At 37.2% G+C, this 13,766-nt stretch overlaps 1 protein-coding gene across 3 annotated transcripts in view; it reads left to right on the forward strand.

The window, feature by feature from the left end:
- Window positions 1-5,797, forward strand: part of SLC22A4 (solute carrier family 22 member 4) — a gene marked incomplete at both ends in the record, with an annotated part of 43,390 nt that extends 37,593 nt beyond the window's left edge. For 2 of the 3 annotated variants that reach the window (XM_084251897.1, XM_084251898.1), the window contains 3 exons: window positions 857-1,039; window positions 3,372-3,507; window positions 5,722-5,797. In XM_084251897.1, the coding sequence (XP_084108023.1) occupies window positions 857-1,039; window positions 3,372-3,507; window positions 5,722-5,797 (395 nt within the window). Of the gene's footprint in view, window positions 1-856; window positions 1,040-3,371; window positions 3,508-5,703 lie in introns of all 3 variants that reach the window. The other variant, XM_084251896.1, reaches the window with a different exon arrangement.
- Between the last annotated feature and the right edge of the window lie 7,969 nt (window positions 5,798-13,766).

The following is a 13,766-nucleotide window of genomic DNA, read 5'->3' on the forward strand; positions in this document are numbered from 1 at the left end:
GTCCCAGACACCACCTTTGTAGAAACATTCACCCTGAACCTAAACCTCTGCCTCTGAGTCACAACCCTGATTTCCAATGTCTGGGTACTTTGAAACCTTTTCTCTGAGGTGTACATACATGCAAGCATTGCAGGCACATGCTAGTTCCAGTGTAAATTCAGTGACTCAGAATTTGTAATCTTCAAGTAATTAAAGAGCACACAGAGAACTATGCTTCCACTTCCCCCTTATGTCAAAAGATCTCTTATTATTTAAATGTTGCCACAGTGTTATATATAGAAATTTATGTTTCTTATAATAATAAACAGGATAGATAGGCTTAGTCCTTTTCTTTGAAGATTAAACTTAACTATATTAACAGGCTGACAACTTACTGTAAAACTATTGTAACAAGTAAAAGTGAACAAAGGTCACTGAATGCGTAACTGGATTAAAGTAACAGTAGAGTGAATGAAGCACAAAAGAACCTCTCAGTCTCCATTGGTGTGTCCAAATATTGGACACACTGGGTATAGTCAGAAGCGCGGGAGGGTGAGAGAATTCACCAGAGCCAGAGCGGGGAACAGAACAGGCAGACTGACGAAACACACTGCTGAGGGGAGCAGCGGGCATGACAGGAGAGTTCTGCCGTGCCATGTGGGATCCTCGCTGGCCAGCCGGAATCAAACTGGTGCTGCAAAGGCTGCGGACAGCTTCACAATGCTGAGCTCAACAACCTGCACCACCAGGGGAGGCCCAAATATTGAACGTTTGAAGAGAACATGTTCCTTGGGAAATACTTTCTATTATAAAATATTCCCATACAACAAGCATCATTTCTAAAAGCACCTCAGTTTACACTGTATCTCTTTTCCAGATTACAACTTCTTGTCCATTGGTCTGGTGATGTTAGGAAAATTCGGGATCACTTCTGCATTCTCCATGCTGTACGTTTTCACCGCAGAGCTCTACCCAACCCTGGTCAGGAACATGGCTGTGGGGGTCACCTCCATGGCCTCCAGAGTGGGCAGCATCATTGCTCCCTACTTTGTTTACCTGGGTGAGATACATCTTATCAGTTTGTTCTCTATTTGATATAAAAGTAATAGATTTACATTTTGAAAAATTCAAATAGCATAGAAAGTACTAGAAAATGGACAAGTTTGCCTCTTCTCTCTCAGCTCCTGAAATCACAACCCTAGAAATATCTGATACTAAATTTTGGTGAATAGTCCTTCAGACATTTTGCTTTGATATATATGTGTGTGTGTATTTAATATATGGTATATACACATACATAGTATACACACATATAATACTGTATATACATATAACAGGTTATATATGTGTGTATATTTATGTATATATCTCTTAAATACATAAACAGAATTATAGATATCGTTCCACAACTGTTTTTTTTTTTTTTTTTTTTTTGTGGGACCCTTGCCAGTGGCCGGGGATCGAACTGGCGCTGCAGAGGCTGCGGGCAGCCTCGTAACCCAGTGCTCAATCACTGCGCCACCAGGGGAGGCCCTTGCTACACAACTTTTTAAAAGCAACGTATCAGCATATCTTTACACAGTATTATACAAGGCTCCTTTTATCTTCTTTTTAGTTAGTACATAGTGTTCTGATATTTGTACATACATAGTTTATTTTAGTGGATGAACATGTAGGCCATTTCCAGGCTTTTGTTATTACAAAGAACACTATAATGAACATTCCCCTCTGCCTCTCTACCTTGTGTTTGTTTTTTATGTATGTTATGATTCATGGTTAGAGTCACAAAAGTAAAATTACTGCAGCAATTAAAATATTTCATAGATATTGCTAAATTGACCTTTGGTCATTGCAATAACTTATAACGTAACTATCAATGTATATTAGACAGCCTGTTTACCTATATCCTCACCAACAAAGGGGATTATCCAATTATTTTATCATTGATAATTTGTTGTGTGAAAAATGGATCTTATTGCTTTCATTTTTATTTAATTATGAATGAGGTTGAACATTTTTTTAAATATATTTATTGACATTCTGTATTTAGTGTATTGTTCCATGACTAGGCTGCTCATGTCTGTTCTCATCCTGCTAGTGGTTTATCAACTTTTGCTTATTTGTGAAACCATCATAACTGAAAGAAATTAGGCCTTTGTATCCATTTGTAGATTTTTTTCCTAGCTTACCTTTTCACTTTGGTTTTGCAATATTTTTTATATTGATATTTCTATTTATCTCTCTTGTATAATATCACAGGAGAGCTTCAATGTTTAATAGATACAGGGTCTGGCATTCCAAGCTAATTCTCTTTATGGACTCTACATGTGAGAGATACAAACATAAATATAAAAATACTTCTCATTCTTCTTTCTCTCTGTCTTACACACACACATAAACACAAAGACATAAATGAATTCTCAGAAAAGGTATACTCTAAATCCTTACAGAGGAGAAATGTTTTCTTACCTTAAATACACTCTGCATGTCTGACCTGGACACCACCTAAGAAAGCAATGATGATATAGAATGGTGTCATTGCCCTTTGTTCCCCCCGCACTTTGATATTATGCTCATGTGGTCCAGTGGTGGACCACTGGTACATAAGAAACAGGTGTATAAGACAGAACTTTCTATGCCATAATAGAAACAGAAGTCTCACAGAAGCTTCAAGATGAGTGATTTGTGTCAAATAAAATTCTTGGACATATTATTCTTCTGTGATCTCTGCATGTAGAAGGGGGACAAGATGAGTAATCCTAGATAAAAAAGAGGGCAGTGGTTATTCAAGTTATCTGTAAAACCCAGACATATAAATTCTTCATAAAGAAAACAAAGTTTGATAGTACTTTCACCATGACTGACATTTATTGATTTAAATTGGGTTGAACATATTACTTAGAATTTTTATTCTCATGGTTTTGCGGACCTAGCTTCCCATGATGGCCTGCTGGTTTGGACAAAAGGAAATGTCACACCAGTCACAATGGCCAGAACCTGCCTCTGTGACATCCTGGTCAACCTCTTTTCCTTTGTCCTCCCAGCTCCCATCTCCAACTACCTACACCTTAAGAGGAGAACTTTGGTAGGCAAATATTTCTATCAAAGGACCAACTGTCATACAACACTAAGTAGTAGTTTGGAGAATACTGATGGACACAAAAGACCTCATGCTGATACAAAATCAAGTAGGTAATGGTTATGGAACTGCAGAGTCAGTGACATCTGCCAAAAAAGAAATGACAAGATTTTGTATACTTTTTTCTTCAGAAAAATGTTTCAGATTTACAGCCGCTGTCAAATATCATTTACCACCTTTACAAAAGTGATTCTCAAAAGCATCTGTAGAACCTCTATATCTAATTGACGCTCTTATGCCCCATGCCTTACAGGTGCTTACAACAAAATCCTACCCTACATCCTCATGGGCAGTCTCACTGTCCTGATTGGCATCATCACTCTATTTTTCCCTGAAAGTTTTGGAGTGACTCTGCCAGAAAACTTGGAGCAGATGCAGAATGTGAAAGGGTAAGTGGAACTTTTAAAAATGATACCAGAATTCCTCAGAAAGAATAAACATTCAAGAGTAGCTAGCATTGTTCTGAAAAAGAAATAGAAAATTGCTCTATCAGACAATAATGCATATTATTAAGTAATGGTAGTGAAAACAGTGTGATGTATGACATAGGAATAGAAACCAATGAAACAGAGCTTAGAATTAAACCCAAGAAAACTGATAACTCAGTATATGATACTGTGGGGGAAAGGTGGGTTATTCAGAAAAAAAAAGGTACTAGAACATTTAACCAGCCATTTTGGATAAATAAATTTGAAAAAAAACTTGAATTCTATTTTAAAGTATATCAAGATATACTTTCCAGAAATATTAAAAAGCTAGGTTTAAAGATATAAAATCACAAATGTAGCAGAGAAAAAATAAATATTTTTATAACCTCAGATAAGGTCTTTCTGAGCACAATTTCAAAAACAAAAGGCATAAAGGAAAAGATTGGTATTTCTGGTTATATAATTTTAGATATTGTTGGCACAGCAAAAAAAGAAACTATAAATAAAGACAAAGGTCAACAAGCCAGGGGGGAAATTGTTGTGATACAATGCAGGTAAAGGATTAGTACACTTAATACACAAAAAACTCTTCAGCAATCAGTAGCAAAAAACAAGAGCTCAGTAGGTAAACTAGTGAAGGGCATGAACAGCAGTTTACAGGTAAGGAAATTTCAGCTACACAGAAAAAAAAATCTGTTTTGCATTATTAATAAAGAAATACAGTGTAAAACAATATTTTTTGGGGGGATGCTGTGAGATTGTATGAGGATTTTTCTTCCTGACACCAATCAATTCTGATACCATCTAGGTATCCTGTATTTTACTTCAGTTGTCGCACTAACTGCTGGAATGCACTGGGCTCCATAGATTTCAGGGCTCAGTCTGTCAAGACTGTGCTCACTTCAGATGCCAGTCACAAGTACCAGGTCCCCAAGTTGTCCATATTTCTGTCCAACTTAGCTATACAGTTCACTGTTTTCACAACCCCCTTCCTCAAATAAAGTTCAGTGATTTGCTAGAGTGACTCACAGAACTCAGGAGAACCTTCTTACTATTACTGATTTATTGTAAAGGATACACATGAACGCTTAGTGAAGAGGTGAGATCCAGAAAGGTCCAGAGTGCAAAGGCTCTGTCCCTGTGGACCTGGGGAGCACTACCATACCCACACTTGAATGTGTTTGCCAATTTGGAAGCTCTCCACACCCAGTTGTTTAGGTTTTCTTTTCTTTTCTTTTCTTTTTTAATGAAGCCTTCACCAAAGAAGCATGATCAATTATTAATTTCACCTCCAATCTTCTCCCCTCTCTGGAGGCTGGGAAGTGGGGCTGAAAGTTCCAACCTAGGTTTGGTCTTCCTGGTGACCATCCCCAATCTGAAGCTTTCTAGGGGCCCACTAAGAGGCACCTCATTAGAAGAAAAGACAAGACCCTCCTACTACCTCCACAACTTAGGAAATTGCAAGGAAATTAGCAATTTGTGTCATGAAATTAGCAATAATTTATGAAATTAGCAATGTATATCATGAACCAGGGAGGAAAAACCAGTGTCTTTCAATGATATCAGATTGCCAAACATTTAAAAGATAAACGGCATGCTAGGGGAAATTTAGCTTGTAGAATGAAACTACTTGGCTTCAAACCCCAAATCTTCTGTATAACTTGGGGCAAGTTACTGAATTGTCACTAAGTCACAATATTTCCATCTGTTCTATGGGAATAGTGTATATGGCTATTGGGTAGTTACATAAGATTCAGTGCCTGGGCATGGTAAAGGTAAGTCTCTCTGTGAATGGATTTGGCTACCTCGCAGGATATGTGTGGCAAACTTTTCAGCAGTCAGTAGGAAAAAACAACTCAGTAGGTAGTTTGATTTTTCTAATGATATAACCACTTCAATATCAACTTTAACATGCCAAGAACTTCACGTTTACCACTCTATCCTTTCTTCAGTGACACAGCAAAAGAGTTTCAGTTCTGGGTTTTGTGTATGTTTAATGGAGAAAATGGCTCAAAATAGTCAAAATCAAAATACTAGATCTAGACGCAGAGGGTCCTAATGGGAGTTAAAAGTATTTGTTCATTGACTGGAGAAATGTTTCTCAGTATCAGTATGCCATTTTGAGGAGGAGATTCTGGAGTATGTCATCTTCTTTAGCAACTGTCTTATTTTCAGGTTCAGATCTGAGAAAAAAACAAGAGAGTCAATGGAGAAAGATGAAAATCCCAAAGTCATAGTAACTCCATTCTGATAAAATTTCCATCCCATTTGGTCACCTGCAAAAATAGACATGTAAGACTCTGTGAAGAAACCAAACTCTTTCCTGATGAAATGGACTTACTCTAACAATTAACACTATTATGGACCTTGCTATTGAGAAATGCTTAAAATGCAACAAACTCCAGATAACTCTTCCAAATAATCTCATTTTTAAAAACAAACCTTTTCTAGAGAGTCCTCCTTACAAATTAGTTTGTAAGATTTTTTTGAAAATGTATTGGTCAAGGACTGGTAAATCCAGATATAGATTAACACTCATTTCCAAACATACAACTGCTATCCAGATAAAAGAATATCATTGTGTTAGCACAACTATCAGGTGACAGCAGTGCGTGCATGTTTGTGTGTGTGTGTGTGTGTGTGTGTGTGTATACGTGAACCAGCACATTCAAAATTGTAGTTGTTTTTGAAGTAAATTCATATATAGCTGTAAAGAAATAATTATATGCAGTATTCCTATCCAGGAATTTTTATACACTCCTTTGAGAGGAATGAGCAGATATTTATTAACAGTTTTTTGAAGTGAAATACAGTCAGTGATCAAGTAGCCTGGCTCATATGACCTGTCAGCATTTAAGAAGGAAGCTAAGGTATTTCTTAGCATTTAAGAAGGAAACTAAGGTCCAGGGGCAGACCTCACAGCATACTGAGTGTTCCACATTTGCAATGCTCTTTTTAGCACATGATAAAGGCTCTGTTTCCTAAGACTGTCTTAAGAGATAGTTTCAGGTAAACAAAGAATGAGAAAAACTGTGCAAACCAGTTATATTGGTAAAGATGGTTTGTGAGCCTCATAGCCAAAAGGGATTAACACTCAATAAGAAGACTGTCCAAGTCAACAATCTGGAGAGACTTTTCCAACAGTTTTCCAACAATATATTCCTTTCTAATGCGGTAGGCAGCTTATGGACAGCAATTGCAGAATATCAGTCCCTTGAATGAGAAGCACAGAAAAGGCACTCGTGGTTAATATGTTAATATTACAATAAGTTCCGAAAATAAATGTCAGCTGTGTGTCTTGTGTTTTAACATGCTGAGATAATAACATAGCAAGAAGTTACCCCTGGACACAGCATGTTTTCATGGAAAGTCACTTCTCTGAGAGCAGCACAGTAATAAGCTACTGACCCTTTCCCACACCCAGAGGGAACCAGGACTCACAGAAACAGGCAGCAACTAGTTTTTTTTTTTTTTTTTTTGATGTGCTGCTTGATGGCCTCACCTCCTAAAAATAATTATCACAAAGTGCAAACTTTCACTACTAAATATTTTTCAAAATAACCTTTGATCTAACACCTTGACAAACTCATTATTTCAAGATCCTCCTGCTATAAAACTTCAAGCCTCTGGGAGGCTCACCTTGCTTATATTTTTAATTGTAGTGCTGCTCAGTCAAGTGCTTTCTTGCATGTAACAGGCTTTTGATAACCACTCATTGAAGTTAAAATACCTTGTAATTCCTTGAACGGTGAAAATGTTATGTTTGATACATAAACACTGGAGTTAATCAACTCCTAAATATAACATGATTTTAAAGTTTTTACTAAATATAAAAAGTAAGGATGTGCTCTCAACTTCTCTTACTGTCTGTGTGGGTGCTTTATATTTTGTAATAGTAAGAGGTGGTTTTTTAAAATCTTTGTAAACAGGCAAGAAGTAAACAAATGATTATCTTTTCAGTAAGTTCAATACCAGGTAGGTCAATAAAATTGAAGATTAAATCAAAGATTAAATTGAAGATAGTTGAATTTTAAAAACTACTTTCAAGGTTTGGTGACCTTCCTGAACTTGCTTATGAATATTAATCTCAGACTTACAGACAGTGTTATATTGCAAGTTAGAGTGAAACATCGGAAGTATCCAGAAATTTTATGGATATGTTTTAGCAACTTTCCAACTTTAGGGGGAAAGTTGTAGTAAATATAGTCATAAAATATAGATGAGAAGTAAAACTGTTAGAAAGCTGACAAAATTATCAGTATTACGATGAGCACATAAATAATGCTCCATTTTCAAATCAAAGAGAAATAACTGAAAATTCTTATACTTAAGAGGCTCCATTATTGTGGAGGCCCATAAGAAGTGTCCTTAAATCAAGAAGCTTTATCCTATATTAGAAATAAGCAGCTAGAAAATATACTGGGGGGAACAAAAAGCGATTCCTAATAGGCATAAAAATACCTAGAAATATTTTTTTTTCAACAGTATCATGATATTTTATCTTTTATACCACTTAAAGTAGGAAAATATAAAAACTATATGGTGATACACATTCATCTTTTTCTTTTTTAATTAGAAAAGTATAAAGTCCAAGTAAGAAAATTATTTTATTTTATTGAGACTTGAATGGAGACATGCTGTGTTCGTGAATCTGTAGAATGAACTTGCCATTCTTACCAAATTAATGTACTACCTTAATACAATTAAAATTAATATTTCAGTGAGATATTTTAGGAACTTCAAAAATAATCCTAAAGGGTGTCTGAAAGAACAAATACACATGACCATCTGAGAAATTTTTGGAAGAGTGCTCAGGGGAAATATTACCTCCCAAATACAAAAACGCAAGGAAATATATATCAAGGAAATAAAACAGATTGCCCAGAAAAAAAACCAAATGTTTATAAAATTGTGCCATATGATAAAGGTGCATTACAAATTATCAAGAAAGGAATAAATTATTCAAAACTAGTACAAAGACAACTGACAAGCTAGAAAACTGGTAAAAATGGAAAAAAATAAAATATACCAAATTCCTTAAAAAAAAAAAACCTTCAACTTCTATTTTTATCCATAGAGTACTGCAGCTTGTTTGAACCCACAATTATGAATTATGCATGCACATAACAAATTCCAAATACATTTCTGTTCCATAGTTTCCTAATTTAATATTGTTGTTGCTATGTTACCGTGCCTTACCAAAATTTGTATTTGTACCACTATTACACAAACAAATAATTTTATCTTAAACGTTAAACTTTTGAGCTCTATTTGTGGTGACATTCACTATAACGTCAGATATTTCAAATTCAATACAATGAACTTCTAAAACTTACTCTGACTCCATTAATTTGATGAAATACATGGCAAATTATTAGTATTAAGTGATTCTTTCTGAAGCATTTGATGTCATGAATATAACATAGGCATCATTTATCTACCATATTGATCCTTAATAGATTAAAGAATCAAGTGTAAAAAAATTAAATGAATGAAAATCTGGAAAAAATACAGGCGTTTACTTAATGGATAGAGAATTGAAGATAAAATAAAATAGATTTTGCTACATAAATTTTTAAAAACTCCTGCATATCAAAAATCTTAACATTAAAGCAAATTGGAAAAATATTGATAAGATCATATTGGACAAAGTTAACATCATTTTTATGTATTCATCAATTTGAAAAATACTAATTCTCAAGTTAAAGCAAATTGCCTGGGAAGTTCTCTGGCTGCAGTGATGAGGAAGGATTTTAGGCCAGAAAGTGAAAGAAGAAATTAGAAGTGACATCGGAGGCAAAACTAGTCCAGGTTTGAGACCTGCAGTGCGTCTATGGCCAGAGATGAAAAGCCCGATTTTCTCTTGCTGTGGAAGGTGGTCTCCAGGCCCTGCCCTTACGTGGAGTCAACCTTCTGCCTGGGCCCCTGGTCCTGCCCGCGACAGATTTTCTAATATCCAAATTCCAACAATACACTGGATACCACTCTTATTAAATCTAGAGGAAATCATGAAGTAATGTTTTAACTATTGAAACTACAGTAGAACTCATGACTCCATCAGCAAATCAGGATATTGGAGCCCAGCTGAAAGTGGAAAGAGTCCCAGCGTGGCAGTCTACCTGGCACCCCAGACACTACAAAAGAGGGTGCGAGGCACTCAAATTCGAAGGAGGATGGGAGTCAGGGTGTTGTTGTGGAAAGGAGGTTCATCTTACCTCATTGATTAGTTAAGAATGAGTGTTCTTGATTTGTGGAGTTCTTAAATGAAAAAGACAGTAAAAATATTCAAACTCAGGTTAACTCTAACCTCAAGGTGGCACCTGTTCTATTTTCAGCTGCATGCAACGTCCACACATCTCCTCTCTAGGAATTTGAGTAGGATTATCTACACTCCTTGTACAACAAAGCTTTTCTCACCCATGAAACAGGCAACTTAAAATAACCAGCAAACACTCTAGAACTATCCAATTAAAAATGGTTAAGATGGTCAATTTTAAGGTCCGGTGGTTTTTTTTTTTTTAGCCACATTTAAAAAAATAAGTATGGAAACAGTTAAATAAATGATGGTGTGTCCTTATGAAAGAATGTTAATACAGCCTTTAAAAACAGTGTCTAGGAATTATTTTTAATAACATAAGATGCTTATAATGCAAGTATTGAAAAATAGTATGCAATATTATTATTCTTTAGATTTAAAGTTTTATTTATTTCTTTTCTTACATCTTTGTTAATTTTTGGATAGTATTTGACTTCTCCCCTCTGGTGTGGTCCATTAGTTCTCCCACCACCATAGCACCCATATGATCCATCACCACAGTCCCCTGTGCTCTTCCCACCCCTGTTTTGTGCCCTCTCCTTCCCCCTCCCCCGCTGTATGCCTCAGGTCTAGGGTCAGCTAGTATGCCACATTATTAAGCAAATGATGAATGAGTGCATAAATAAACCATGAAAGGCATTAAAAAGCATGAAAATTTTAAAGGGAAATAAGTTTTTGAAATGCGGGGGGGGGGGGAATTCACTTCTCCTCTAGATTCTTCTAGGGCTGGTTGGCTAATCAAAACAGCATCAGATAGATTAGCAAAGGAAAAGTCCATTTAATTAATACATGGAAGGGTGTGGAGGAGGCAGACTACAAGAGTTAGGCAGGTCCAGCTTTCAGTCAGGGATTAAAGGGTTTAAATCCTAAATGAGGAAATGAGATAAGGGAGCTGGGACACCAAAGAGAGATGAGGGGGAATTACACACCATGGAGGGAATGCCCTCATCTTTACTGTAAAGGGAAAGAAGTGTTTCTCAGAGAAGACATGTTTACTGATATGTCTACTTCTGGAATACCCACCAAACTTAATTCTTCTAGGCTTTGAGGGGGAGTAGTGATCATAATGTTGCTTAGGTGTAGGGCAAAGGGATTAGAAGAAAAGTAAGAGTTTGTCCTTAACCTCTAGGGACTCCATCGTCTTCATTTCAAAATAGTCTGCATTTCAGAGTGGGGGCATCCCAACAAGACCAACTCTGAGAGCCATGAGGTTTTCTGATTTGAACACCTTCATTGTCAAGGTGTTAACCATAGGTGTGTGTGAATATGTAATTACAGCTGGCTTCTGTTTTAGTGTCTTTTCTGTAGTTTTCCATACTTTAGAAATGTTTCACAAGCAACATATTACTTTCATAATCATAACAAAAACTAAAAACACAAATTTTTCCCACTGAGTGTCCACTAAGTTCAGGATATTGGGAAGCAAAGATGAAGAAAACAGAATTCTTGCCCTCAGTGGACTTAGTCTAGCCAGACATAATCTTCTACCTTTGTAATCTCAGCAACTAATTCAGTGCCCCACCTAGTGCTAAGCTCTGTGGAGTTGAAACTTGAGGTCAAAGTCATTTTCTTCCAACCAGACCTTGGCGTTTTTCTATCTCCTCTCACTCCGCTTGAGCAGTAGTCACCTCTACCCTGATTTAGACCAAGCCAAGCTTGATCTGCGGAGGCAAATTACCTTAGACCAAGATTATATTTAACAGACCGCCAAATGGATTATAAAAAAAAATATGAGGCTTTGAACTATCACCCAATGTCTCTGTGTTGGCACAGAGAAACCTAAAATGTGATTTTGAGAACCTTTAGACCATCTTTCTTCAACGCTGCAAATTTAATCCTTATTGCCTAAGACTCTCATTCTGTGTCCATGACCTGACTTCTTCCAGAATACTCTACTTCCCTCCTGGTGCTGTCTCTCAAGGGAGGCAGATCCTTTTCCACAATCTCTAAACTTCACAGCCAGGTAAAGTCTCAGTATTTTCCTCATTCCCCATTGCCTTTCCAACCACAGCTCCTTCACTTTCACATATATAAAATGTCTGCTTTGAAGTTCTTGCTATGTTATTATCAACAATCAATCCAGTTGCTTATCCCAGTGGTGAGAGCTCTCTGGAATCCAGCCCAGGTGTTGATGACTTTTGTGTGCAGGAGATGAGTAATCGAATACTTCAGCCAACAGTACTTGACCTTTACCTGTATCTCAATCCCTCCCTGCCAAGGACACACCCTGGAGACTCTCATCAGTCACAATACTATCTCATATCTGGACCTTTTCTTTTCCTCTTAACCCTTTGTTACAGGGCAGGGAGAGGCGCACCCCAGAACCCCCAAACCTGCCTGCTCTAAATAGGTTCTGCCATCTGCTGCATCAAGACAAAATAAATAGATCTTTTTTAAATTTTTAAATTTATATTTTTAATTTATTTTATATAATTCTTACATCATATTTCATTTTTGCACAATGTGTGCATTTTCATTTTGGTTACATTCCCCATGCAATTCCCACCCTTCTTATTTTGACACTAATCCCTCCTCTTCTTCCCCTCGCCCCATAGTGTGTCTCTGGTTTATAGTTGCTTGTTGATTTTGATTTTTTCTTTATTATAACTAGTCTTTTTCCTGGTCCTTTATTTAGGTTTTCTAAATTCCTGCTATGAGTGAGACCATCTGATATTTTTCTTTTTCTTTCTGGCTTATTTCACTGAACATGATCCCTTCTAGCTCCATCCAAGTTGCATCAGGGAAATGCAAACCAAAACTACCATGAGATACCATCTTACACCAGTGAGAATGGCACATATTAAAAAAAACCAGCAACAACAAATGTTGGCGAGGATGTGGAGAAAAGGAATTCTCCTGCACTGTTGGTGGAAGTGCACAATGGTCCAGCCACTATGGAGAGCTGTGTGGAGATTCCTCAACCTACTAAAGATAGAGCTTCCATATGATCCAGCAATTTCACTCCCAGGTATTTACCCAAAGGACACAGAAACATTAATTCAAAAGGGCACCTGCACCCCTATGTTTATAGTAGCACTAGTTACAATAGCTAAGCTATGGAAACAACCCAAATGTCCAAAAATAGATGACTAGATCAAGAAGATGTGGTACATATACACCATGGAATATTACTCAGCAATCAAATAGACCTTTAATGGAAAGGAACTTTAATAAAAATAATGTGCAATACAGAAAAGACAGAAAATACAGTTTTTTAAAAGTTACCCATCCCCTCGTGGGTAAATGTCCAGCCAAACAGGATTGGCCCAAATCAAGGCCTGAAAGCCTGCCGCAAGTCTTAAATACCTTCCAGTGGGGACTGATAGAGAAGGTTCAGAAGCAGTCAAGCAAGTCTGGGAGGAAAAGAGCAAAATCAAAGCCAAGAGAAAAGCTACATTGTTAACCTCCCCACAGTTCTCTCACCCACATCTCTTTCAAACAGGCTAGAGCCAAGAAGCAAGCACAGTTTCTTCACATGTCTCTCTGCTCCATGTGCCTCCTTCAGGTCTCCTTCTTGCTCTCCATCCTGCTTCTTTCCTACTCCAGTCTTGTCTCCAGTTTCTTCTCCTCCCTGCTCAGCTCCACCCTCCCTGGGGTGGGGCAGGGAAGCTGGAAACTCCCCTTTTCCTGGGGACCGCCCAGTGACACCTTCAGTTCTAATCTTGGCCTCCTTTCCTTTCCCTTCCTGTTTATACCCCATGCTCCACCCCCACCCACCCCACCCCCCACCTGGGCCCAACTCACCCATGTCATTACCCTGGTCTTTTGTTTACTCATCTTGGATAATCTGAGCCCAAAATAAGTCAAACCATTTTACTCTCTACTCTTAATTCAAGCTGCTGAATTAACAAACAAGAGAGAAGGGGGGGCCGTCAGTGGGATGGAAGAACATGTGGCTGGCAAA

Source organism: Talpa europaea (assembly GCF_964194135.1).
Source record: "Talpa europaea genome assembly, chromosome: 13".
In the NCBI taxonomy this organism is placed as follows: domain Eukaryota; kingdom Metazoa; phylum Chordata; class Mammalia; order Eulipotyphla; family Talpidae; genus Talpa; species Talpa europaea.